The sequence below is a fragment of the Mustela nivalis genome (assembly GCF_964662115.1).
Source record: "Mustela nivalis genome assembly, chromosome: 5".
In the NCBI taxonomy this organism is placed as follows: Eukaryota; Metazoa; Chordata; class Mammalia; order Carnivora; family Mustelidae; genus Mustela; species Mustela nivalis.
In genome coordinates, this window is record NC_139024.1 from 69,031,239 (window position 1) to 69,055,424 (window position 24,186).

Sequence of the window (24,186 nt, forward strand, 5' to 3'; positions counted from 1 at the left end):
TTCAGAGTAGAGGTCAGTGATTCATCAGTTGCATGTAACACCCAGGGCTCATTACAACCCGTGCCCTCCTTTATGCTCATCACCCAACGACCCCATCCTCCCCACCACCTCCCTCCCCTCCAGCAGCCCTCAGTTTGTTTCCTATAATTAAGGGTCTCTTGTGGTTTGTCTCCCTCTCTGATTTCATCTTCTTTTATTTTTCCCTCTCTTCCCCTATGTTTATCTGTTTTGTTTCTTAAATTCCATATATGAGTGAAATCACAGGATATGTCTTTTTCTGATTGACTTCTTTGCTTAGCATAATACCCTCTAGTTTCATTCTCATCATTGCAAATGGTAAGATTTCATTTTTGATGGCTGAGCAATACTCCATTGTATACAGATAGCACTTCTTCTTTATCCATTCATTTATCAATAGACATCTAGGTTCTTCCCATAGTTTGGCTATTGTGTACATTGCTGCTATAAACACTAGGGTGCAGGTATCCCTTTGAATCAGTATTTTTGTATCCTTTGGATAAATACCTAATAGTGCAATTGCTAGGTCACAGAGTAGCTCTATTTTTAACTTTTTGAGGAACCTCCATGATGTTTTCCAGAGTGGCTGCCCAAGTTTCCATTCCCACCAACAGTATTCTACCAAACTCTCTTCACTCACAGCTTAATCTTAAATGTTCCCCTTTAATCAATAGCTTTCCCTACTAATCAATACTTCCCAGCATGAAGTAATGCCAGCAAGCCACTGGTGTAAAAAATTCTTAGGGTCTCAACAATCAAACAGGAGAGTCAAAAACTGTTCAGAAAATACTAACAGTTATAATTTATCCTCTAACACTGGCTTATATACTGTAACATACTTATATTATGGTTGAATGTGTTCTGATTTTATAGCCTAGAGGTCAAAATCATTCACCTAAATTGGTTAGATTGTCTATAGACAGAACTCCAGACCTAACTGTAGCCTCAGATGTGATCCAAATGAGAGCTACGTACCTAGATAAAGGGGGTCATTTATTTGACAAAACAGTTTAATGTATGCACAGACATCACTAACTGTAGCCTTCTAATGTTAAGCAAGAAAGACCTAGAACGTGTTTGTAGCTCTTCACACTTCTAGTGCACCTAGTACTTGCTTCTTTTCCCACTATCTTATGAATTAATGAATGTCCTTGGTTTTTTGCCCATCAACACTCTTCCTTCCTGCTGCCTCCCCATCATTCTCAATAGAGCACTATACTTCACTTGCCCAGGCCTATTCTGTGCACACTACTTAGGATGGAAATCCCTACCTACCAGAGGAAGGTGTCCCAACAAGGGAATGTGATGAGAAGTGAGTGAAAGAACAGGAAAGAAAGAGTAATACTAAGATGTACACTGAGTGTGCTACAGGTTAGGAAATGGAATGAGGTTGAAAGGTGTTCAATGATACAAGCCTTTTCACTTTACTTGCTTGGAAACATTTCCTGAATATCATTTTAGATAAAAGAGAGCTTGGTAGGAAAAAAAAAATAGTTACTTATGAAACAGTCACTAAAGATAAAACCTGGGAATCATGTATACCTCTTAATCTAATTTCAAAATTAGTATTTCTCTCCAGGTAGAGCAAGAAATGTGTCCAATGACTTCTTTTAATATGATATACATTGCTATGCAAAATAATTTTATATATAATATACAATTGGAATCTTTGGTCCTCATCTCAAACTTAATCACATTTAATGTGAAATCCCCCTGTGGTATACTTTTGAAAAATAGAATTACAGAGATTACAGAGTTTCCCTAATGGACTCACTGTCAGTATATACCTATGAATATGAGATTACACATTGCTTCAAAAATAAATTACAGAGAGAAGGATACCAGACTAACCAGAAATTTTCATACAATATTCTCTTTTAGAAATTTTATAAATTAATTATCTTTTCAAAATTTCAAAAACCAAATCTAGACTAATAAAATAAGCAGTGGTTTGGTAGGGAAAAAAAAAAAACCATTTTTTTAATGGAAAAGTTAAGGAGAAGCAAGGAATTATCTTAGGATAATGCTAAGCAAAAAAATTGCATGGGCTGGTATATTCTTTGGCTATATCTGGTTTCTGCCATCACGGTGGGCTGTGTCTCAAGAAAGCTAAACTGACCACACCTGATACCATTCCCTCCATATCCACTGTACCTACCACACATCCACCTCTTCCCATCACACATACCCCGCCAACAGGGATTACAGTTTTAGCCCCTGCTGGTCAGGATCTGTGTCATAGACTGTTACAACCGACGGAGACAGGTATGTGACACGACTTCCACACCTATTCAGTTTATTATCATGTGACCACTCCCCCCGCCAACACACACACTTAATTCCACCGAATTAAGTTCTAGAGACAGTTGTGCTGGAAGTCCAAGAGTACAAAGTTCTCTGTCTTACCATCATTCTCAGGGAGGGTGAGAAGTAAGAATCCAAGAGGACCAAATCCTGAACAGTGCAATGAGTATACACAGGGAGAGATGTGGCTGAAGGTGCAGGCCACCAGAGGGGGTCATACAGAACATTCTCCCAGGCAATGGCTTGGTAAGATTTCACAGTAGTGCTGGAGATCAAACATGAAATTACTGTGCAAGAAATGTCCTGGTCCAAATAAAGTTATGTAACAAATTATGACCATCAACTTCAGCTGTGGGGAAAGCAGTAGCTAAAGAAGAGTCTTTATACCCGTCATCAACTTGAGGGCAATGTACAACCACAGTTCTACTTGGACAGCCTTAAAGATGGGTCTCCAAATGGTATCAGTTTTGGCAACAATAAAAATGGTGCCATCAGGTAGTTTTTAGAGGATGAACCCTTACTGCAGGAACTGAGCTGGAGTGCCTGTCATCACAAGTGACTAGTCCCTTAGGTGATATGTGCAAGTTTTGTTAGGTCTTCAATCACACATGTTAGGTCTTCAATCACACAAACATGAAGTTTGACCCTGGGAAAGAAGCTACTAACATTTTTGTCTCTAATTTATTGGAGTAACCACGTGAAAGAGAACTGAGCAATTTAGTAATTCAAACTAGTATTACTCTGCTTTTAACAGTACTTTTCTTTGAAAGAATAATATTCTAATGAGTGGTCAAAAGTAATCAGCTCAGATTAGGAATATAATTCCAATGTAAACTCGTACAGTTTTGGATTGCAACCTTAGTTTCCCCTCAAATCTAATTCAGGCTCTTAAGAAAAACATACAGCTTTATCTTCTTTTCTTATGCAAGCAATTAAAATTCACAAGAGCTGGATAACCACTCTCCAGTAGTGGAGAAAATCTTACGACCATCCAAATAATGCCAGCTGGTTTGTTTTTATGCGACTAGTCAAGTGAGTAAGAAATTAGCTACTATAACTAAACAAAATGATTCTGTATCAATACTATTTGGGAATAAAGTTTAAGTTTTCTTGATCATGTGTTCTATTTTGATTTAACCATAATCAATCCACTGCGGTCCTTGCCAGTTTCATACAAGATCATTGTGCTCCAGGGTCACCTGGGTGGCTCAGTGGGTTAAGCCTCTGCCTTTGGCTCAGGTCATAATCTCAGGGTATTGGGATCAAGTCCTGCATCGATCAGGCTCTCTGCTCGGCAGGGAGCCTGCTTCCTCCTTTCTCTCTCTCTGCCTGCCTCTCTGTCTACTTGTGATCTCTCTCTGTCAAATAAATAAACAAAATCTTAAAAAAAAAAAAAAAAAGATCATTATACTCCAGTCAGTCATTAACTGGGAAAATGAAATTAACAGGTTTCAAAATGCCTACAAAAGACTAGTTAAGAAAAAAATTTTCCCTTGGGCGCCTGGGTGGCTCAGTGGGTTAAGCCGCTGCCTTCAGCTCAGGTCATGATCTCAGGGTCCTGGGATCGAGTCCTGCATCGGGCTCTCTGCTCAGCAGGGAGCCTGCTTCCTCCTCTCTCTCTCTCTGCCTACTTATGATCTCTCTCTGTCAAATAAATAAATAAAATCTTTAAAAAAATTTTTTTTCCCAACACTAATGGTAATAGCCGAGATAGGACATGTATATTTTAATACAGTTAAGCCAAATCCATGCAATTCTAATTACGTTGAATACTTTGTTATTGCATATTTCAACGCTAGTTCTAAAACTCTGTTTCTTAAATTACACTTAAGTCAGAATATTGTCTATAAATAAAAATGTTGGAAAATAAGTAAAAATGTCCACTGAATCTGGATGTTTGAAGCAAACATATCATTTAGGCCTGAATTATCAAGATCAACATTTCCTAAACCATGTTCTGCCAAACACTAGTGCTACAAGACAGTCAATGAAAAAAGGACTTGCTAGTCAAGTACATCTGGGAAATGATGCTGAGGTGAACTAAATGTTCAAAATATTCACTGCCCCTTCCTGTAGTGTCCCTTATTGCAAGTACATTACACATCCTGCTTTGTTGAATTCAGAAGGAACCATGTGTCTTGCCTTGGCCAATAAGATGTGAGCAGGAATGGTGTGACTCATTTGTGAGCTTTAAGAATCAGCTTGGGATTTGCCAGCTCCCTTTTCCTTCTGCCAAAAGACCAGCATGTTCCTACACAGAAGCTGCTCAGTGCAGGTCCTCCATAAAGACAATGCACAGCAGAGCCACACCTGACCCACATCTGTGAGCAAAAGATCAGTCTTCCTTGCTGTAAGCTCTTGAGAGTCATGATAAATATCAGCGGTTCAAAATTCCTAGGAAGTGTTGGAATAGAGAATCAGATTAACTTTATTTAACCCAACACTGCTAACATTTGCTTGATCACAGCATCTTTGCCTCACGTAAAACCCTGAGAGATATTCCGTGAGAAAAATTTCAAGACATACTAATGAAAATACTTGCTTCAAATCTTCATGCCACTTTGCACAGCCTTAAAATTAGGTTGACTGCGTCATTTCTTCTAGAGTTTTCAAAATCTCTAACAGAATTAGGGCCAACCAGGGCATCATTTGTTTCTCTGACATTAGTCCATTCCTAGAATCCTCCCTTAAATAATTCAGCTGTCTATTCTCTCCCATATGCTTCAATTTTAAAGATGTATAAAGTAATAAACAGTTTCAAACAAACATTCAGTTTACCTGTGTACCATTTTCAATTGTTAAATAATTGCAAACTCAGTGTGGGTTTTTTTATTTAAGAGAAAGACCACACAACAACACGAAGTTGAAAAATGCATTAGTAACATAAGTGAAGTCACTTGCTATAAATAGTGCTCTTTGACACACAGTAGATGACACAGTTGACTAATGGCACCTAGAATATCTCAGAAGAAATTATTATTCCATCTCAGGGCAGATTTCACTGGACTTTTAGTTTTAAAAAACCATTAAAATGAAGAGATGTTTGCTGTGTTCTGTTTGTTTACTGAATTTTAATTAAGAAAAATCCAACTCCACTCTAACCTCAGATCTAAGTGCACCTGGTCATATGAAGAAATTTGAAAACAACCAGAAACCATGAGGAATTAAGTCATTCGTTGTTGGGAGATTCAGGACTAGCTTACTGAAGCAATCTGCTTTATCTTGTACCAAGGAAATTTTGAGACAAGCTTTTGGCTGGAAGAATAAAGACTTGCGGATCCCTATAGCGCCCCCTTTCAGGGAAGGGGGAAAGGAAGTGGCGGGGCAGTCCCGCAGGCTCCTCTGCTCAAGGCTTCTTCCCCACTGGCTCCAGGGAGGGACTCTGTTGAATATGGGCACTGCCTCTCCACTGCAAGACCTGAGACACTTCAATGCTGCGGGAGGGACTCTCTCCTCTTTGGAAACTAGTGCTTCCTGAGATTCACTTCCTCTGGGCCCCCTTTCACAATTTCTCTACCTTCTTAGGGTAGAGTCCTCAGCCTCTGGGAATGAAAATTTCCTGATCATTTCTGCATCTGCCACCTAGAGGTCTGTTCCTCCCTGTATAGTCTTCCGCATCCTGAAGCAGCTTCTCATGAAAGTCCTGCTGGTCCCCGATGCTTCTAGTGGTACTTGCACATCATTTGCTTTTTACAAATTCTTCTATGTCCTACTTGCACGGAAAATGCAGCTTATGATAGTTTCCCCATTGTCTCTACTGCTCTGTGCAGTTTCCAGGATAAAGGAAAGAGCCAAATCTAAGTTGTTACCATCTTCCTATACTTAAAGACTTTCCTCCTTTCTGCATACAAGAAAACCTATCTGAAGTTTAAAAAACAACAACAACAACAAAAACACCAAAAAAACCTCTATGTGGAGCCAAATTTTCCTATTTCGTTAAAATGTTCATCTTATAGACATTTCAGAATAGCACAGGAATCAGGAGTCAGTAACACTAAACTCTTTCTTTAAGTATGAGTTAGCAAAGGTCAAGAGAGGTTATAAGATTTGCCCAATGCTAAACAACAAAGCTAAAAATCGAAAACTCATGTTCCTTCAAATTTATTACAGACACCTCCTTAAGAAGGAATAGTCTTCTATTCCTAAACTAAACTAGTATTCCTGAGTTTTAAAATCACTTTTAAAGACACATTATGATGCAGACCCAGGAAAGTGAGGGGTAACTAACTTATACCAGCCCACTTAACAATTGACAAAATCCTGAAGGGTGTTTGGGTGGCTCAGTTGGTTACACATCTGCCTTCAGCTCAGGTCATGATCTCAGGGTCCTGGGGTCAAGTCCTGCATCAGGCTGCCTGCTCAGGAGGGAGTCTGCTTCTTCCTCTGCCCCTCCTCCCTGCTTATGATCTCTCCTCAAATAAATAAATAATTTTTTTTTAAAAACTGAGAAAATTTCTGTTACAGTCTTGGTCCTATATATTGAATCCCCAAACAATCCAGAGGCTAAGTTTTCCCCCTTACCTACACTGTCAGAACATAACCTGCATCCATATGCTTTCCTTTTCCACTTCTCTGTTTCCTTCTCCCTACTTCCCCTCAGCCTCATCATTTTAGGGTCTACCCCTCTGCCCATGCTTTGGGCATATCAAATTCTGCATTCAAAACAAACCCATCTAAGTGACAGTAGTAACTAACAGTTTCAAAGGAAATCATTTCTTTCATTCTGAAGTTCTCTCATTGTCTAATTCTGTGAAGAGCTGATAAAAGGAAGTGTCAGTCAATTAATAAACTGTAGCTTTGATAGTTTAGTGCTATCTGAGTAATTTGAAAGAGTCACAGATCAGGAAATGTACCTAAAAAGGCCAGAGAACAATTAATGCTTAAATACAACTGATTTATCCATGACATGATCACATTTATTTCTTGAGAAATCTGGATCTGCATTAAGATACATGTCTGATTTGAAACTGGTCTTCTTCTGCCACCAAGTGTTAGCACACACTTCTAACCAACCAGTTATTGCAATGGTTAAATCAGAGAAATACAAGGTCACTCGATGAGAAAAACAGATCTAAAAGAAGGGCAGTATAAAAAGCACAGAGGTGAACAAGTTGCAGACTAACAACCTAAAACAAATATATTTCAAGAAAAACTCTTGAATTTTAGTTACTATTTTAAACACGAGGTAATTTAGTAAGATTCTCTGAGGCTCCGTTCATTTAATGAAACCACAACTCTGAAAGCACAATGATAATCAAACTTGCTTTAAAATATATAATAACTACCTTCGATATTCTCTTATGCAATATACCCTACTAGAATTTCATTCAACTAAGAATATGCAAAACACAGTGACTAAATGCCTCCTAGTGTTAGGAAAATAGACAATGCCAAGAAAAATCTTAAGTTTCTCAGAATCTAAAGTCAAGCTCAGTTCTAAGCTTGGGAACCAGAATACCAGCCTGTAGCAGAGGAAGATCTATACCAGGAGATGAGAAAGGAGTTTCTGTACTTTCAAAATTCTGAATCACAATCTATAGAACTTTTGGTCATCCCATGGGGCTTCTGGTTAATTCTACTGAATAGTATTATCTACAAATAGGAGACTACCAAAGGCTGGCACCCCAGAAGCCTAGGGACTTCTGAAGCCAACACTCAGTACCACTGGGAAATCCTCAGACTAGATCTTTCTGACCATTCCAATGGAGGTCAACATTCATTCCCTGCACCAGACATCTGTCCACACCTTTTATGTCAAGCTGTTTTACCTTCATGAACAGACCGATATGACTCAAACTTTGAATATTTTTTTATACTGGCATGGATAACAGCTTTTTAGACTATAAAAAATAACCGGTATATGACCAAAAAAAAAAAAAAAAAGTACCACGTGAGGTATTGTTACAGAATAATTGGTTACACCTCCTGTAAATAATAATGAGTGGATCATCTTAACCACCTAGGAACTGGCCTGTAATGATCCAGGGCCCTTCTCTACCCAGAGCACCCCTTTTCACTAATAATTATCACATCTACCCTGACAATAGTACCACCAGTATCTTCGGAGTCTACCGGTATCTATCTCCTCACTACAAAGAATGATTTCTGGTTGGCCTTCTGGCAGGTCAGACTGAAATATAGAGAGTACGCCAACCTTCAAAACAGAGCATCTTTGTGGGAGACACCATCAGCTCTTTTCGAGATACTCTCACTTTGCATCACCATCCATACCAGAAACTCAAAGAACACTCCTCAAGATAATGGAAAACCTTCAAGTTTCCTGCATCTGTGGCTTCCCTTTACCCTCCGTTGCCATGAGACTTCTAACTCGCCCAACACCATTTCTGTGATCAGCCCTGTAAGGCCTGATCTTCCTCAGGTTCTTCCTCAGAACCTAAGCAAAGCCCCAACCAACCAAGAGAGAAATTCTGGGTGTGTCAAGGGGTATTTACTATAGTCCAGGTGACATTAAGGTCAGCTGTATTCACTGATCTACCAGAAGAAATAAGGGCTAAAAGAGCAATTGTGGGAGCCTACATTTTAGCTCCAAAATTCAAGAAAGTACATTAAGCTGTGTTGAAGGCAAACCCAAGGAAACTATCTTTATACAAATTTAATTATGGTTTATATTTTTAATCCATTCCACAATTCTTATAAATTGCCTATTTTAATAGCTTCTTAAATCATTGATATGATTTAGCATAACTGACTTAAAAATTCCCTCATCATAAAGGAAGTTATTTCTAACTTTTCCTCTATTATAGGACTTCCTATATTACATGATTTCCTCAGTAAACATTTTTATACACAAAGAATTTCTTCTTTAAAATTATTTCTTAGTTATAAAATAAATAAGTCCTGGGTATACAACATGGTGATAATAATTAAAAATACTATATTATAAAAAAAGATATACTATATTGTATATTTGAAAGTTAGTAAGAAAGTTCTTAAAAGTCCCCACAACAACAACAAAAAGGTAACTATATAAGGTGACAGATGTGTTAATTAGCCTTAGTATGGTAATCACTTTGCAATATAGTCATATCTTAAATCATTATGTTATATACCTGAAACTTACACTATGTTGCATATCAATTTTATCTCAACTAAAAATTTATTTGTTTAGGATAATCCCAGCAGCATGAACCTCTTAGTTAAAGAATATGAATTTTCAGCATTTTTTTTTACAGGAATTGCTTAATTCACAATTCAAAGGGCCATACCAAGCCACCATGCATAATCTCTGATGGTCCTTCTATCTCAAGTTTATCCAGACAAATGTTCCTCTAATACAGTGTGGCTGGAGGTATAAATTGGGACCACTGTTTTAAAAGGAAATTTATGGTGTTTTGGAAAAGTTAAAATATATAATATCCTGTGACCTTGACACTCCATAGGTTCTTTGATGTATTGGCATGTCTACCCAAAGGAAAATGAACATGGAATCTCACTGCAGCATTTTTATGCTGCCAAAGAAATGGAAATTAATGTAATTATTCATCAAGTGGAGAATAAATTATGATAAATCAAAATAATGTATACTTACTTCTGTTTTAAAGAAACTATATGCAGGTATTTGCACCTATATACATTTGTAGTGTAAAGGAAAAAGTCGGGAGAATATACCGATAGTGGTAACCTACAGAGAGAGAAATTATATTGGGAAGAAGGGGGCAGTAGGGTGGTGCTGAAGGAAAAATTGTATACTCCATTTTATAGATTTGCATCTATTTGGACTGTTTACAATGACAAATATTCACCTAATACTTTAATAATTAAAATCACTTTTAAAATAAAAGAAAGTACTTGAAATAAGACAAACTTTCAATACTTGAGTGATAAAAACCTATTATTTCCTACCTCTCTCTCTCCTTCTCCTTTTATTTTGTCAATCTAAACAACGCTGAATACTAGCAATACATTCCACTACTGATTTCACCAATGTCTACTCCCTTACAAATAAGTGAACCTGAATAAAAACCGAGTAGAGAATGAATGCTGAGAAAGGACAGTTGAAAAGGTAAAAAGTTAAGAAGAAAGAGATTGAAGAACCACAAATTTTCAAATCATCTGTATTCCAAATCACAAAGCATATTATAAAAATGCACTTTTATGCATGCTACCTTTTCATACTGGCTTTAACTTTTACAGTGGAACAAATGACTTCCTGCATAAAAAAAAAATGTTGGTTATTTATTTAAACCTGCAGGTCTCTCTCTCTGAATACACTGCTCTACAGAAAATCTGGATCAGAATCACCCGTGGCACAGATGGATTATCAAAAGTCACAATCTTTAGGTACATCTCCAGATCTGAAGCTAGAGAGTGGGAATCTGCAGCTTTGGCATTGACACATGAATCCCAATGTTTAAAGTATACTTTCTTACACATTCAGAAACACTGGACATCGTAGTAGTACATAGGAATGGAGTCATTCCATTATTAAAAAGAAAAAATTTTGGGCTTACTGAAAGGCAGTGAGGTCATACCTTATTTTCTAAAGATTAAGTTTTCTAATCTAAATGAAATACAATCTGATTTAGATATTATATACCATTCAGGCAGGGACTGTTTCTCTCTTTTTTTAAAATTTTTAAAAGATTTTATTTATTTGACAGAGAGAAAGACACAATGAGAGAGGGAACATAAGCAGGGGACGAGGGAGAGGGAGAAGCAGGCTTCCTGCAGAGCAGGGAGCCTGATTTGGGGCTCGATCCCAGGACCCTGGAATCATGACCTGAGCCAAAGGCAGCCGTTTAACCAACTGAGCCACCCAGGTGCCCCATGTTTCTCTTTTGATCATAACTCTGGGCCCAGCAGCCCACGTCTGGTGCATATTAACCGCGTGGTAAATATTTGTTGAGTTAGTATGGTTTGGGCCAGGGAGCTCCTCATGTGACAAGAGAAATCAATTTGGATGAACTAGATGTGCCAGTGGGAGAGAAGAATCTGGGCCTGGGAAAGGGTTAAGATGGATTCCCAACAGGGCTCGGCAACAGGAAGAATGGGTTCTCACATCAGCCACTTCGTATTTGTAAGACTCGTATTCCCATTCTACAACATAAGGGAGCAGATTCTGGGAAATTAACTGCCAAGGAATCATTTAAATTTAGTCTAAAATATTAAAATTCATATTCTAGAGTAGTTTAAACACTCCTTTGATAAATGTCCTTATGCGCTCTCAAGTAAAATTTAACACCAAACAGAGAAAGAAGCACTTCAAAATGTGGATATTACCTTCACCACTGATTTGTCATTCTGTGATTAAGTATGAAATCACTGGGAAGAGGACAATCCATTTGAAAGCAAAACAAGAATGATAATGAGTAAAGAAGTTAACCATCAGTCTGCAAGTTTTGTCAGCTGTTAATCCAAATGTCTAAATCTGTTTCTTACACAAATTGTTTTTACCTAAATATTCAGGAATAGCACCTGAGATAGTTATTATTGAATGTGAGGCATAGTAATCAAAAGAAAAAAAAACACGCAAGGTATCTTTTTGAAAAGGTATTCACAACAATTTGTAGAAAATTCAGAACCACAGGATGGTCAATCACCCAAATACATGTTTTAAAGATCAGAAAGATCTTCCATGCACAGAGACGTTAAATATGTGTCCAATTTAGAAAAGAGATCCACTTACTAATAAACATGACTTTCATTTATAGAGCTGCAAATCAGTCTTAACTGTAGCAAGAGGTCATGGAGAGCAGGAACAAACATTAATCTGCATGCCCATCTCCAAAACTCTGGTATATTAGAGCAGGTCAGCAAATGCCTAATTTTGCATGAGAAGCTCCCTAGGCTGAAATGGGAAACACAATGAAGGGTGCCCTTAGGATTCCGGGAGAAAAGCTCATAAATCCAGAAGAAAACCAAAAGTTACTCTAAACTGAGGGAGGACGGGGTGGCTTGGGAAGGTAGAAAGATGTGGGAGGTCAAGAGACATATCCCTTAGTTCATGTCACTTCTGCCCATCCTCAGGGAGGAGTACTTTCAAGTAATGGGGGGATCAGGTCTCCTTAGTTATCCTCCTGCCCAGTCCATGGAACAGCTGTTCCAAGCCTTCAATGGAGACAACTACTAAAACCACAAGGCCATCTTATGGAAATCTTGAAAGAGTGGCATAAAGGGGGGTAAAGAAGTGCATCCCACCATGAAGAACCCAGTTCCAGTGAGCAGAACCAGGTATGCAGGCCAGAGGAGGAAGCCTGGAGGACAGCAGGCTGTAAACAACCAAAAGCAGAGAAAGCAATAAAATGGTACTTGGCCCTACCTCAGTGCTCTTCAAGGGAGGAAGCAAATTTGGCAAGAGAAGCAGCATCAGGAAATGTTGGTCCAAGTATGCAGCTAATGTTGGCAGAGGGTGCAGAAGAAGAGCCCCTGTGGCAAAGGAGGGCACAGCTGGAAGAGCCTGCATGGAGTCTCACAAGCCAACTCAGCCTCCCTGGGAGTGGGAAACAAACTGACTTGGAATCCCACAACCCAGAGTGGTAGGGTGTCAAGAACCACTACAAAGCTCACACGTGCCCCAAGCATGCTTAGTAAGACTGGTGCAGCTGGTAAACTGGGGCTTATAACAAAAATGTTTACCCACCTTCTTCCGGAGCTGTGGTGCTCTGGACAATTTCATAAAAGTCAAGTGAGGCTTGAAACTCCTGTTTTCTCCTGCCAAGATGCCCTTTTCTTGAAATGTCCTTTTTGCAGCTTCTAAAGAAAATAAAAATACAAAAATGCTACTGTAACACATGGCTATCTTTTATTTTTAAAATGGCAATTCAAAAAATAACAAATTACTTTATAATGAAGATTACTTTATATACCTGTATGGAATACTTTCTAAGAGAGAATTAAAACCACACTGCATAGGACAAGATATTATTAAATCTGCATAAATTTCAAACTTTAAGCACACAAAAGCAACAATTTGAAAAGAAAACATTTAAGAAATGTAATAAGTGTTTGTCTGATATGATGCTGATTTTCACTGAATATCCTAGTGGTGGCTAGATGCATAGAAAAGGACTAGTTTATCTATGACCCATATCTAAAATTTCTACTTCTGACCAAGATGGAATAACAGCAATTGGATTTACCCTCCCCTCTGAAACAATGAAAGGACCAAGTATATAAAATGATGGTTTGTAAGACACTCCACTTATCAGGCAGTGAAGCTCAATGATCCCTTAGAGATGAGAAACAAGGTGAGCCCTTCAACTGCCCAGCTGACATCCTTAGAAGAAACCATCCTCACTGGGTGGAGCTTAGTCATCTCACAGGGTTGAGTAAAAACAGCTGAAGGTAGGAGAGGCAAAGGTATCCATAGCTCACGGGCAAGAGTCCTAGAAAAGCGAGACCTGTACAAAGAGAAAATCCCACAAATCTACAAAGGGTTGCCCTAGAGTGTTCAGCTGAGTATAGACCCGCGCATATATATTAGGAAGCTACCTGAGGATGAGGAAATACATTCGAAAGGATTAGAGGGAAAGGTGCCCAGTGCTCATACAGAGGCAGGAGAATTGTCTGTTCCCATGAGCCAAACTGGAAAAACTTTGAGATTTGTGGGAAACTGGGTAGAATGAACAGCAGTGGGGAACTTTTCCCCTCAGCGGTGGGGAAAAATTAGCTTTGAACTGGTACTGCTCTAGTCCCATCTAAAATATCTTAGAAGCAAGATCCAAAAGCAAAAAAACTGTTTCCAAGTAACTTAATTATGTCCTAGAACAAAGCCCAAGAATATTTATAGGCATACAAAACTATCCAGAACCAACAAGGTAATTTCACAATGTCTGGCATCTAATCAAAAATGTCCAGGCATGCAAATGAACAGGAAAATATGACCTACAATGAAAAGATAAATCAATCATCAAAGGGAATGGACACAAATTTAGAGTCAGAAGATAAAAGTATCAAAATAGTTATTATGACGATATTCTTTATGTTCAAAAAGTAGAGACATGCAATATATAAAAAAGACCCAAATCAAATTTACAGAGATGAAAATTGCAATGTCTAGAGAAAAATACACTGGATAGAATTAATGACAGATTAGACACTGTAGAACAAAAAATTAGTGAACTTGAAGACATAGCAATAGAAGCCACACAAAATAAAATATAGAGAAAAGAGAAAGAAAGGAAAGGGAAACAAAAGGGAAATGGAAGGGAAAGGGAGATGGCAATGAAGGAAAAGGGAAAAGAAAAGAAAAAAGAAGGAACAGCAGTAAATGTGGGGTAACAGCAAGTTGTCTAATATATGTATAAGTTAAGTCCCTAAAAAGAGGCAAGAGGAAGACAGGAAATATTTGAAGAAATAATGCCTGCTGGGGAATGAGAGTTGCCACAACCATGACATAAAATAATCTAGGCAATAATTTTTTTTTCACTGATTTAAAATGACTTTTTATTCTCTCCTAAAGATTTACTTGTCATTACAAGAACATGACTTAATCCTACTGTGAGAAGCAAATACTAAGACGGAACCTATGGTCTTCTCCTCCCACCTTATGTCCCCACCCATATACTCTCCTCTCCTTGAGTGTGAGAGGAACATGCTTCTGACCAATAGAATGGGGCAATAATTTTTTTAATTTACTTCATAAGTATTTGAACCAGCAAATTCAGTTCTAGGAAAATACACAAAAATAAAATTTTTAACACACAAGATTCTATATAGAAGATTTAAGATATCAATTCTTAAAAACACACAAAGTATAAACAACCTCATCAATAAAGAAATGGTTGTTAAATTACCATATGGCATACTAAGGACTACCATAAGAAAAGATGCCCATGGTCTATTAAGAAAAAAGGCAAGTTGCATGGTTAATGTACCAATAATATGATTCCATGGCTTACTTAAAAAAGATAAATTCTCTACGTTTTATTAGCATAAAAATGGTGTAAATTACTGTAGGATGAGGGTTGACATTGAATAGGGATAGAAAAGATGAGTAACATTTTCTTTACACACCTGTATATTGTTTGAGTGGTTACAATGAGCATGTATTACTTCGGAATAAAAATTTTTTTTTAAATTAAATAAGCAGAATAACTGCCTAGACATTAGCAATATAATATTATTACAAGTACACAAGCATCATAGTAGAATGTAGAATGCACAAGTAGAATTTTCTGCTTTATGTATGAAAAATTCATACTTTTCAAAGATCTTTGGTAAACAACTTCTCATTTGTCCTTTCTGCCTCCAAATCAGGTAGGGCTAATACCCAAGTTAATTTTAAAAATAAATAAAACTAAAACATAAGAAGCCAATGCTCAAATTCACCCTCTTTGTTAGTAGTAAAGAAGGAACTGGAATGCAGATGCCATCACTTCTACTCTGGTCATGTTTCAAGCGAGCTAAAACCCCAGCTTAAGCCAAGGTCAGTGAAGGGTACAAAGGCTGCTCCAGCAACTGAATGAGGAAGAGTAAGGCAGGGCATTCTGTCACCTTCCACCATGCCCACACACACGCTGGTTTCAGTCAGAGAAGCTCCCCTCTTTTACACATGAGCTTCTAAATACCTTTCCCTTTTCTAAAAGAATTCCTACATTTACCCAAAAACAAAGTTCGAAAAATCAGTCTTCAAAAAAACACACAGAGAGGGGTCCCTTCAGTAAAAATAATCCTGCCAACAGTGTTCATTAAAAAATAGAAACTGATGAAATATAAGGTAAAAAATGTCTTTGAATCTAAAATAAAACCACCTCCTATCCAAATGTTTAATGAATTGTTCCTTTTAAATTCATTTATTTCTTAGCAATGTTAAATATGCTTTAATTTTTCTAACAATTAAAAATCATGAACCTAGTGGAAGATTACCTAATATTTCCAAAAACATGTCCTAAAAAATAAAAGATGTTTTTAATATAATACTAAATACTAGTCATAAGAATGCTTTAGTTTTAACCACCAATTATGTTGGAATCCGGAAATTACTAATGATACACAGAATTATAACCAGAAATACCTGGCTAAAAACAAAACCAAATATATTTCCATCCAGTCTAATTATTTTTTACATAGTGTAAGTATTCCGTTTTTTGGAATGGGAACCCGAAACAAAAAAGATGTGGGAGTGAACAAAACAAAGATACAACATTATCCTTTCTCAGAAAAAGAAGGGTTTGCTGTAATGACTGGTCCACGCAAAACTAATAAAAATAACAGAAAAGGGCAGAGTTTCCAAACAGAAATACCTGCGCAGGAGAAAATTCAAATGGACGCATTCTTTTTACCAACAACATAATTATTAGCCGCATCAATGATACCTTCCTAGTATGCTGGGCGGCAGGAAGGACAAAAAGCAGGGAAGAGGACCTTACTCCCAGGAGAGGAGCTCCTGGAGCAGACTTGGGAGTTAATGAGCTCAGTACCCACAGGTGTGACTGCACAGGCTTAGCATCTGTGTGTATTCGACGGTATCTGTGCGTATTCAACAATACCTGCTTGAATTGCGCATTACCTTTGTGCTAGGTGTTTTAGCAATGCTTGATCATGTACTCCTCCAGATAACCCTAAGGGGTAAGTTATTATTCCCATTTCTAAAAATGAAGGAACTGAGACTCTGAAATGCTCACAGCTTTCTCAAAGATCACTGAGCTACATCATGGTGAGGATAGAATTTGAACTCAACTCTACCTGACTACAACATTCATGCTGCCCTCTATGTGAAGAATCGACAATCTTGGGAGGGCATAACTGACTCAAGTGGAAGAGCATGCAATTCTTGATCTCAGGATCATGACTTCAAGCCTCATACTGGTATAGAGATTATTGAAATAAATAAACTTCAAAAAAAAAAAAGAATCTAAAATCTTCTTTCTCCCCTCCAAGTTGGTTGTTTTTGTTTTTAAGATTTACACATTTATTTATTTGAGAGAAAAAGCCTGCGTGTGAGCAGGGGAGGGGCAGAGGGAAAGAGAAAGACACAGACTCCCTGCCAGTAGCAAGCCAACCCGGGGCTCAATCCCAGGACACCAGGATCATGGCCTGAGCCGAAGGCAGACGCTTAACCAAGTGAGCCACCCAGGCACCCCTCTAAGAAAATTTAAGTAAAAGGGAAAATCTGGTTAGGTTATTTTAAAATTTTTACAGCACTTAGGAACAGCAGTTGGCCAACTCAGATCTCATCATCCGTTCATTCGTTCTGGAAATGATTGCTGACAGACTGTTCCAGGTGTGGGAACCACGGCAACCCACAGAACAAATCCCCTGCCCTTGCAGAACATCCACACACGCTGGGGGATACAAACAAATACATAAATATATTGTCAGGTATTGATCAGTGATCTGGAGAAAAATAAAGCACACGAAGGATCTACAAAGTGACGTGGAAGAAAAGAGTTGCTATGTCAGATACGGTGGTCTGAGAATCCCACTCTGAAGAGATGTTTGAGAAGCTACCCAGCTGCGCGGAGAAGAGGACTCGAGGCAGAAGAAAGTACTTATAAAGAATGTTTAGTAGGTCCAGAAACAGTAAAAAGGACAGGCTACCTGGAGCAGGGTGAGTCAGCATTTGGGGAAGAGGCAGAATGGGTTTAGAGAAGTACGCAGGAATATCATGGGGCAAGACAAAACCCTCAGATTTCATTCTCGGGATGGTGGGAAATGCTGACAGTTTTAAGCAAGGGAAATTCATGTGTAAGAGTAACTTTCTTCATTCGTCTATATTTCAGCTAGAATTTACATCTCTTCCTGGTGGATTCAATTGCCTCAGGCAATTCAAAGTGTTCCCCTCTTTCCCTAGGACCGTATCTTAGTTGACGGGGAGGTAGCTAATGGGGTGCACAGTGGTTTAGATGGGAGTGTAGCGCCTCGCTCTTGGGTCAACATCTGGCATCTCCTGAAACATAAGCCGTGCTTGGTTTTTGCAGTTAGACCCTCCCTCGTTCCCATATAATGACTCTGCCACTTCTGTGCCCTTTCCGGTATGCAAGATTTCATTCTATTGGTCACCACACCACACCACGGCAAGCAGGAACTCACTGGACCTGTCTCAGGCCCTCTACCACCTTCTTGCTTCTCTTGGGCATACAAAAATAACAATCCCCCAGGGCCAAGGTGAAAAGGGTCAGAACCTCCTAAGGCCATCCATTACATAATACCACCCTTGCTTCATCCCCACTGCCACTCTGGAAGCACAGTGAATTCTGGCTCGTTGGCTCTAAGAACACACCCCAGGAGCAAGGCATAGGGTCACTCCTGCTCTCAGACTGACGTGAGTTTCTGCTGTTCTGTTCAGGAGACGATGGAAGGGCAAGAACTCACACTCTACCTTAGCCTCCAGCTCTCTTCTTCGCTGACCCTGGGAATCTTTTCTAGCATCAAAGCGGGAAAAATGTATCATTATGCTCAGGTGTTGAAATCCCAAAGCCTTTTCTCTATTTTTCTTGCTATATTCTCTCTTCTGAGAACATGGGTACCACCGTCCCAGAGGTGGCTAGGCACAGAACAAAGGATACAAGAAATACAAGGAGAAAACTTAGTATCTCAAAATATTATCCCCATATTTTCAAAATCTTAGTTTGTTATTTTACTTTCATAATATCTACTAAATGCTAATATGAGCTCAATGTGACATTTTGATCACCGTTTATAAATTTGGGGCATGTCCTAAAACCTTTCACTGCTAGTCACTAGCAGCAAATGATTTTTCCTCTCCCTTTTATGGTAATAAAGAGTCAAGCAATGGACCATTAAAATGAAAAAAAAAAAAAAAAACCAAAAAAAACACAACACAACACTGTTCTTAGTTACAAACAACAAATGGCAACTTTGGCTGAATTAAGCTAAAGAACAGCAGGGGTCACCTGGGAGGTGCAGTTGGTGGAGCACCTGACTGGGTTTTGGCTCAGGTCCTGATCTCAGGGTCAGGGGCCCTTTGTCAGGCTCCACACTCAGCTTAGAGTCAGTATGAGATTCTCTCCCTCTCCCTCTGCCCCTTCTACTCATGCTCTCTCTCTCTCTCTCTATCTCTATCTCTATCTCTCTCTCCCTCAAATAAATAAACCTTTAAAAAAAAAAAAAGTAAGAAAAAAATACTGGGAAGATTAGAAAACCAGGCTGGAAGGCTAGGAAGCCAAACAGGTGTCTAGAGCTATGGTGGAGGACAGGTACACGGCACCACCCCCTGCTCCAGCTGGCAACGCAGGGACCATCTACAGCACACAGCAGGCTAGAACTGCTGCCACCTGCCTGCCATTGGTGGTGGCCGCCACTGATGACATAACCCAGCTCCAGAACAGATACTGCACAGTCCTTCTCTGTTCAAGGTGCTAGCTTCTGATTCAAAGTCTAGACTAAAGCAAGATCATGTTCCTAGCACCAAATCAAACTGTGGAAGAATGTACGTGACATGGGAGACAGTGGGGAAGAGTTCAGAGGCTGGGCAGTGAAAAAAGAAAGACAACAGTCCAGCATGTACATATTTTAAAACGGTAATAGTGTATTCATAACAACTACTATTACAATTAAACTTATCAACTTTTGGCTCATGTAAATTATAAGCAGGTATATCTGTCCTCAACTACCATCATAACCCAGCTCTGGTCCTCTCTATTATACCATACCGGTAACTGTTTTAAATAGACCTAGAGTTAAAATCATGCAAAACCATCATTTTTATGAGTCAAAAGTTGTCAAATACTGGCAATGTCTGATGGCTTAACATATACAGTGATGTTCACTTACTTAAGTTTCTAGGATCTGATTGACGGATCCAGGGCATAATTTCTAGGTCATCAAGTACTTGAAGAATTTATCACAAAGAAGAACTGCTGATAGCAGCAATATATTCATATTACTCAGCAATATATTCATATCAACCCAGAAAATAAAAACAGCATGAAGGTGTGAAAGCAAAAATTCATTTCTTCATTTATTTACAGAGCACTTCCCACATGTGCTAGACACACAGTCTGCTTATGACAGCGAACGTGGCCCTGCTCTCACAGAGTTTACCATCTCATGGGACAGATCTGGGCCCAATGAAAAAGACTCAGCAATGTTCAGAACTACCCAAAAATACAAAAGATATAAGGAAAGAAGCATTAAGAGAAGTTAAAATAGTAGGCATTTGTATTATTCATTACTACCTACATTAGTCTCACATATTATTTTGATATGACAAAGTCATCAAATGCAAAGATTTAATATTTTTCTATTTACTGGTTTCAGTTACTTTTTTTTAAGATTTTATTTATTTTACTTTTAATAAGCAGGGGGAGCAGCCAGCAGAAGGAGAGGGAGAAGCAGACATCCTGCTGAGCAGGGCTCGATCCCAGGAGCCTTGGGATCATGACCTGAGCCGAAGGCAGATGCTTAACCATCGTGAGCCATCCGAGAGCCCCGAGGTTTCAGTTACTTTGAATTTTGACCCAATAGTTCTCATTATTCACTGGGCCTGAAATCTTCGATGATGGATATCTATTCACAATACTGTTTTAAATAATATTTGTCACAAAGCACATATAATTTGTTATTAATGTATTTTTCTCTATATTGACCAAAATAGGGGAAAAAAGAAATTGCTGTCTTCTTTTGGAAAAATATTTCTTAGTACTGGTTTTTTATTCCTATTAGCAATATAATCTATTGCTTAGCCAGACTGCAGGGTATTGGTTATGGAAACATCATTCTTGAGATAAGAAGAGTTTTTGCTGGTGTGAAAACCACATGTCGTTTTTCATCTACATTAACTCATGTTCTGAAGGAGAAGCTTATGAATAATTTAAGAAATTGTTCAATTCCTCCTAGTACCACAGACATTCCTTCAAGCACTAAATAGAAAATCGCACAGTAAATATATCAGACATCCTTCAAAAGTCAGCTAAAAACGCTTCCTAAATAATATAATTTACCTCATAGCTAAAGATGCAAAATGTCTGAAGAACAATTCCTTAAAATGTATTTTAAACACTAGCAGACTTGGCTATGTAAAAGAACACTGAAATGAATAATTTAATAAAGAAACAATATTTTGGAATCCTAACAAATACAGTAGAGTTTTATCTGTTTAGGTGAGTTTCTTTGTTTTATTCAGCAAACATTTATTGAGTGTGTTAAGTACTGGGAAGTTTTCTCCGTTTTTAAAATTTTAAATATACGTATTTTTACACAGGAGATTTTCTTTAAGTGAACTCTTAAGTATGTAGCAACAATGTATTTATACCTTAAATGTAAAGAAATTGCTAAAAGTTGTCTGAAAGTAAACTATGACAGATCAATTTTAATAAAATCATATCTTTTCAATTACATACATGTTCTTATAAACTTTTTTCTTTTCTTTTGCTATTTTTTCCTGTTTCTAACATTGTGTGAATAGTTATATGATAGCATGAAATGTAATTTGAGAATACACTCAAAGAGGTTTTTTTTTTTTAATTGAGGTATGGCCAAGAAATTTATTAATAAAATAGTCTAGAATACAAAATGTAAATTAGGTAGTCCTGACATATTCTTAAGCTTAACATATTCTATTTCAGATGCAACAGAGTGATAAGTTGGATTTTCATTTTAAGAAGACTGATCTGTGACCAGATAATACAGCATACAAAAGGAGATGATAAGGTCTTTTCTTGTTTTACATCTGGAAGATACTTTCTTATACCATTGTAAGTTACAATAAAACTATGTCATATTTGTTATTAATGTATTTTTCTCTATATTGACCAAAATTATTCATAAGCTTCTCCTCCAGAACATGAGTTAATGTAGATGAAAAACGACATGTGGTTTTCACACCAGCAAAAACTCTTCTTATCTCAAGAATGATGTTTCCATAACCAATACCCTGCAGTCTGGCTAAGCAATAGATTATATTGCTAATAGGAATAAAAAACCAGTACTAAGAAATATTTTTCCAAAAGAAGACAGCAATATGAAAGATCATAATATGAAAGATCTCACTAAAATTTTACAATCACTTTTTAGCCATCAAAAACTTTAAATAAAAGCCATACAATTGTTTTTATCTTTTCTGTTACTACAATTTAAAGGATTCTGGTTTCCATATGCTACTCAAACTATTCCATTTTAGATGGTATTAGTAAGTCATCTGAACTATATGCTTCACCATAACAGCTGGCATAATGTTGAAATGAACTTCATTTTAAAATTTTTATACTCATCATTTTAAGTAGATATTTCCAATTGATTACTGTGTAAAACTGTCAAATAGAATTTTATAATGCTTCACTCATAAAAGCGAGTCTTTAAAATTACACCTTGATGCCAGAGGCATCCCATTCGTTCCACTGCAATTGAGGAAAGAGACCCAGATGGAACAGTCTAACACTGGCCCAGTTCTCCTATTTTTCAACTTGTGTTCTTGGACAGGTCACTTAACCTTGATAGTAAAACTGATGAGGCCATTACAAATAATCTCTCAAGTCCTTCTTTTTATCCTAACAACCACCAGGCCAAATGAACTGTCAGAGAATGCTGGTACATCATCCATCAGGGTTTTTATTTTTTTTTTTAAAGAATTTCTTTATTTATTTGAAAGAGAGAGAGCATGAGTTGGCGGCGGGGGGGCAGGGGAACGGTTCACAGAGGGAGAGGGACACATAGAGTCCCTGCAAAGTGCAGAGCCCCATGCAGGGCTCAATCCCAGGACCCCAAGATCATGACCTGAGCTGAAGTCAGATGTGTAAATGACTGAGCCATCCAGCCCTTACCCCAATCAGGGATTCTAGACACCAGGACTGGATTTTACTATCATACAAAGCTTTAGACATGAACATAAATAAGGGAAGAGAGACTATGTAAGGTTCAATGTTCTTTCAATTATACTTTCGTGTTTACATCATACATTTTTCACTGGTTTATACATCCATTTAAAAGATATTTATTGAACCTCTGATATATAGCAGGCTCTGGGGATACAAAGATGAAAGATTCCCTCAAAGAGCTTTCACTCTAGTTGAGGAATGTCAATTTCTAAACAATCAAATGCAATGAAATATTACAGTTTCTACAGTAGATATCCATCTATAGAATATGGGGGAGATTAGGGGAGAAAATGGTCATTTCTATTTTGAAGAAATCAGAAAAGCCTTTATTTTGGAAGTAACCTTTGAAATGAATTTTATAAAAGATCAACAATACTGTTTGAAAAAGAAATTAAGAAAACAATTCCATTGACAATAGTGCCAAAAATAATAAAATACTTAGAATAAACTTACAATATGATACTGGAAGAAATTGAAGAAGACACAAGTAAATGGAAAAGATTTCACGTTCAGGGACTAGAAGTCCTAATATTGCTAAGATGGCAATACTACCAAAAATCATCTACAGATTTAATGTAATTCCTACCAAAGTTCCAATGACACTTTTTGCAGAAATAGAAAAAAAAATCATCCTAAAATTCATATGGAATCTCAAGGGACCCTAAATAGCCAAAAAACACTTAACAAAGAAGAACAAGGTTGGAAGTCTCACACTTCCTTGTTTCAAAACTTACCACAAAGCTACAGGCATCAAAACAGTGTGCTCAGAGCTGTCAAAATGGCTAAAATCAAAACCCCAAGAAACAACAGGTGTTGATGAGGATGTAGAGGAAAAGCAACCCTCTTACACTGTTGGTGGGAAGGCAAAAAGGCAGCTACTGTGTAAGACAGTATGGAGGCTTCTCAAAGAGTTAAAAATAGAACTACATTACAACCTCGTAATTGCACTACTGAGTCTTTATCCAAAAAAGGCAAAAAACACTAAGAGGGATACATGTATCCCATGATTATTGCAGCGTTATTTACGATAGCCAAGATATGGAAGCAGCCCAAGTGTCCATCAATAGGTAAATGGATAAAGAAGATGTGGCATACATACAGTGGAATATTATACAGCCATAAGAAA

The 24,186-nt window shown here is 37.8% G+C and overlaps 1 protein-coding gene across 5 annotated transcripts in view; it reads right to left on the bottom strand.

Annotated features, from left to right (window-relative positions):
* The window catches only part of AKAP7 (A-kinase anchoring protein 7), a 147,776-nt gene that overhangs the window by 71,007 nt on the left and 52,583 nt on the right, over positions 1-24,186 (bottom strand). For all 5 annotated transcript variants that reach the window (XM_082730938.1, XM_082730936.1, XM_082730935.1 and 2 more), the window contains exon 6: positions 12,923-13,035. In XM_082730938.1, coding sequence (XP_082587064.1) covers positions 12,923-13,035 — 113 coding nt within the window. The remainder of the gene's footprint in view (positions 1-12,922; positions 13,036-24,186) is intronic.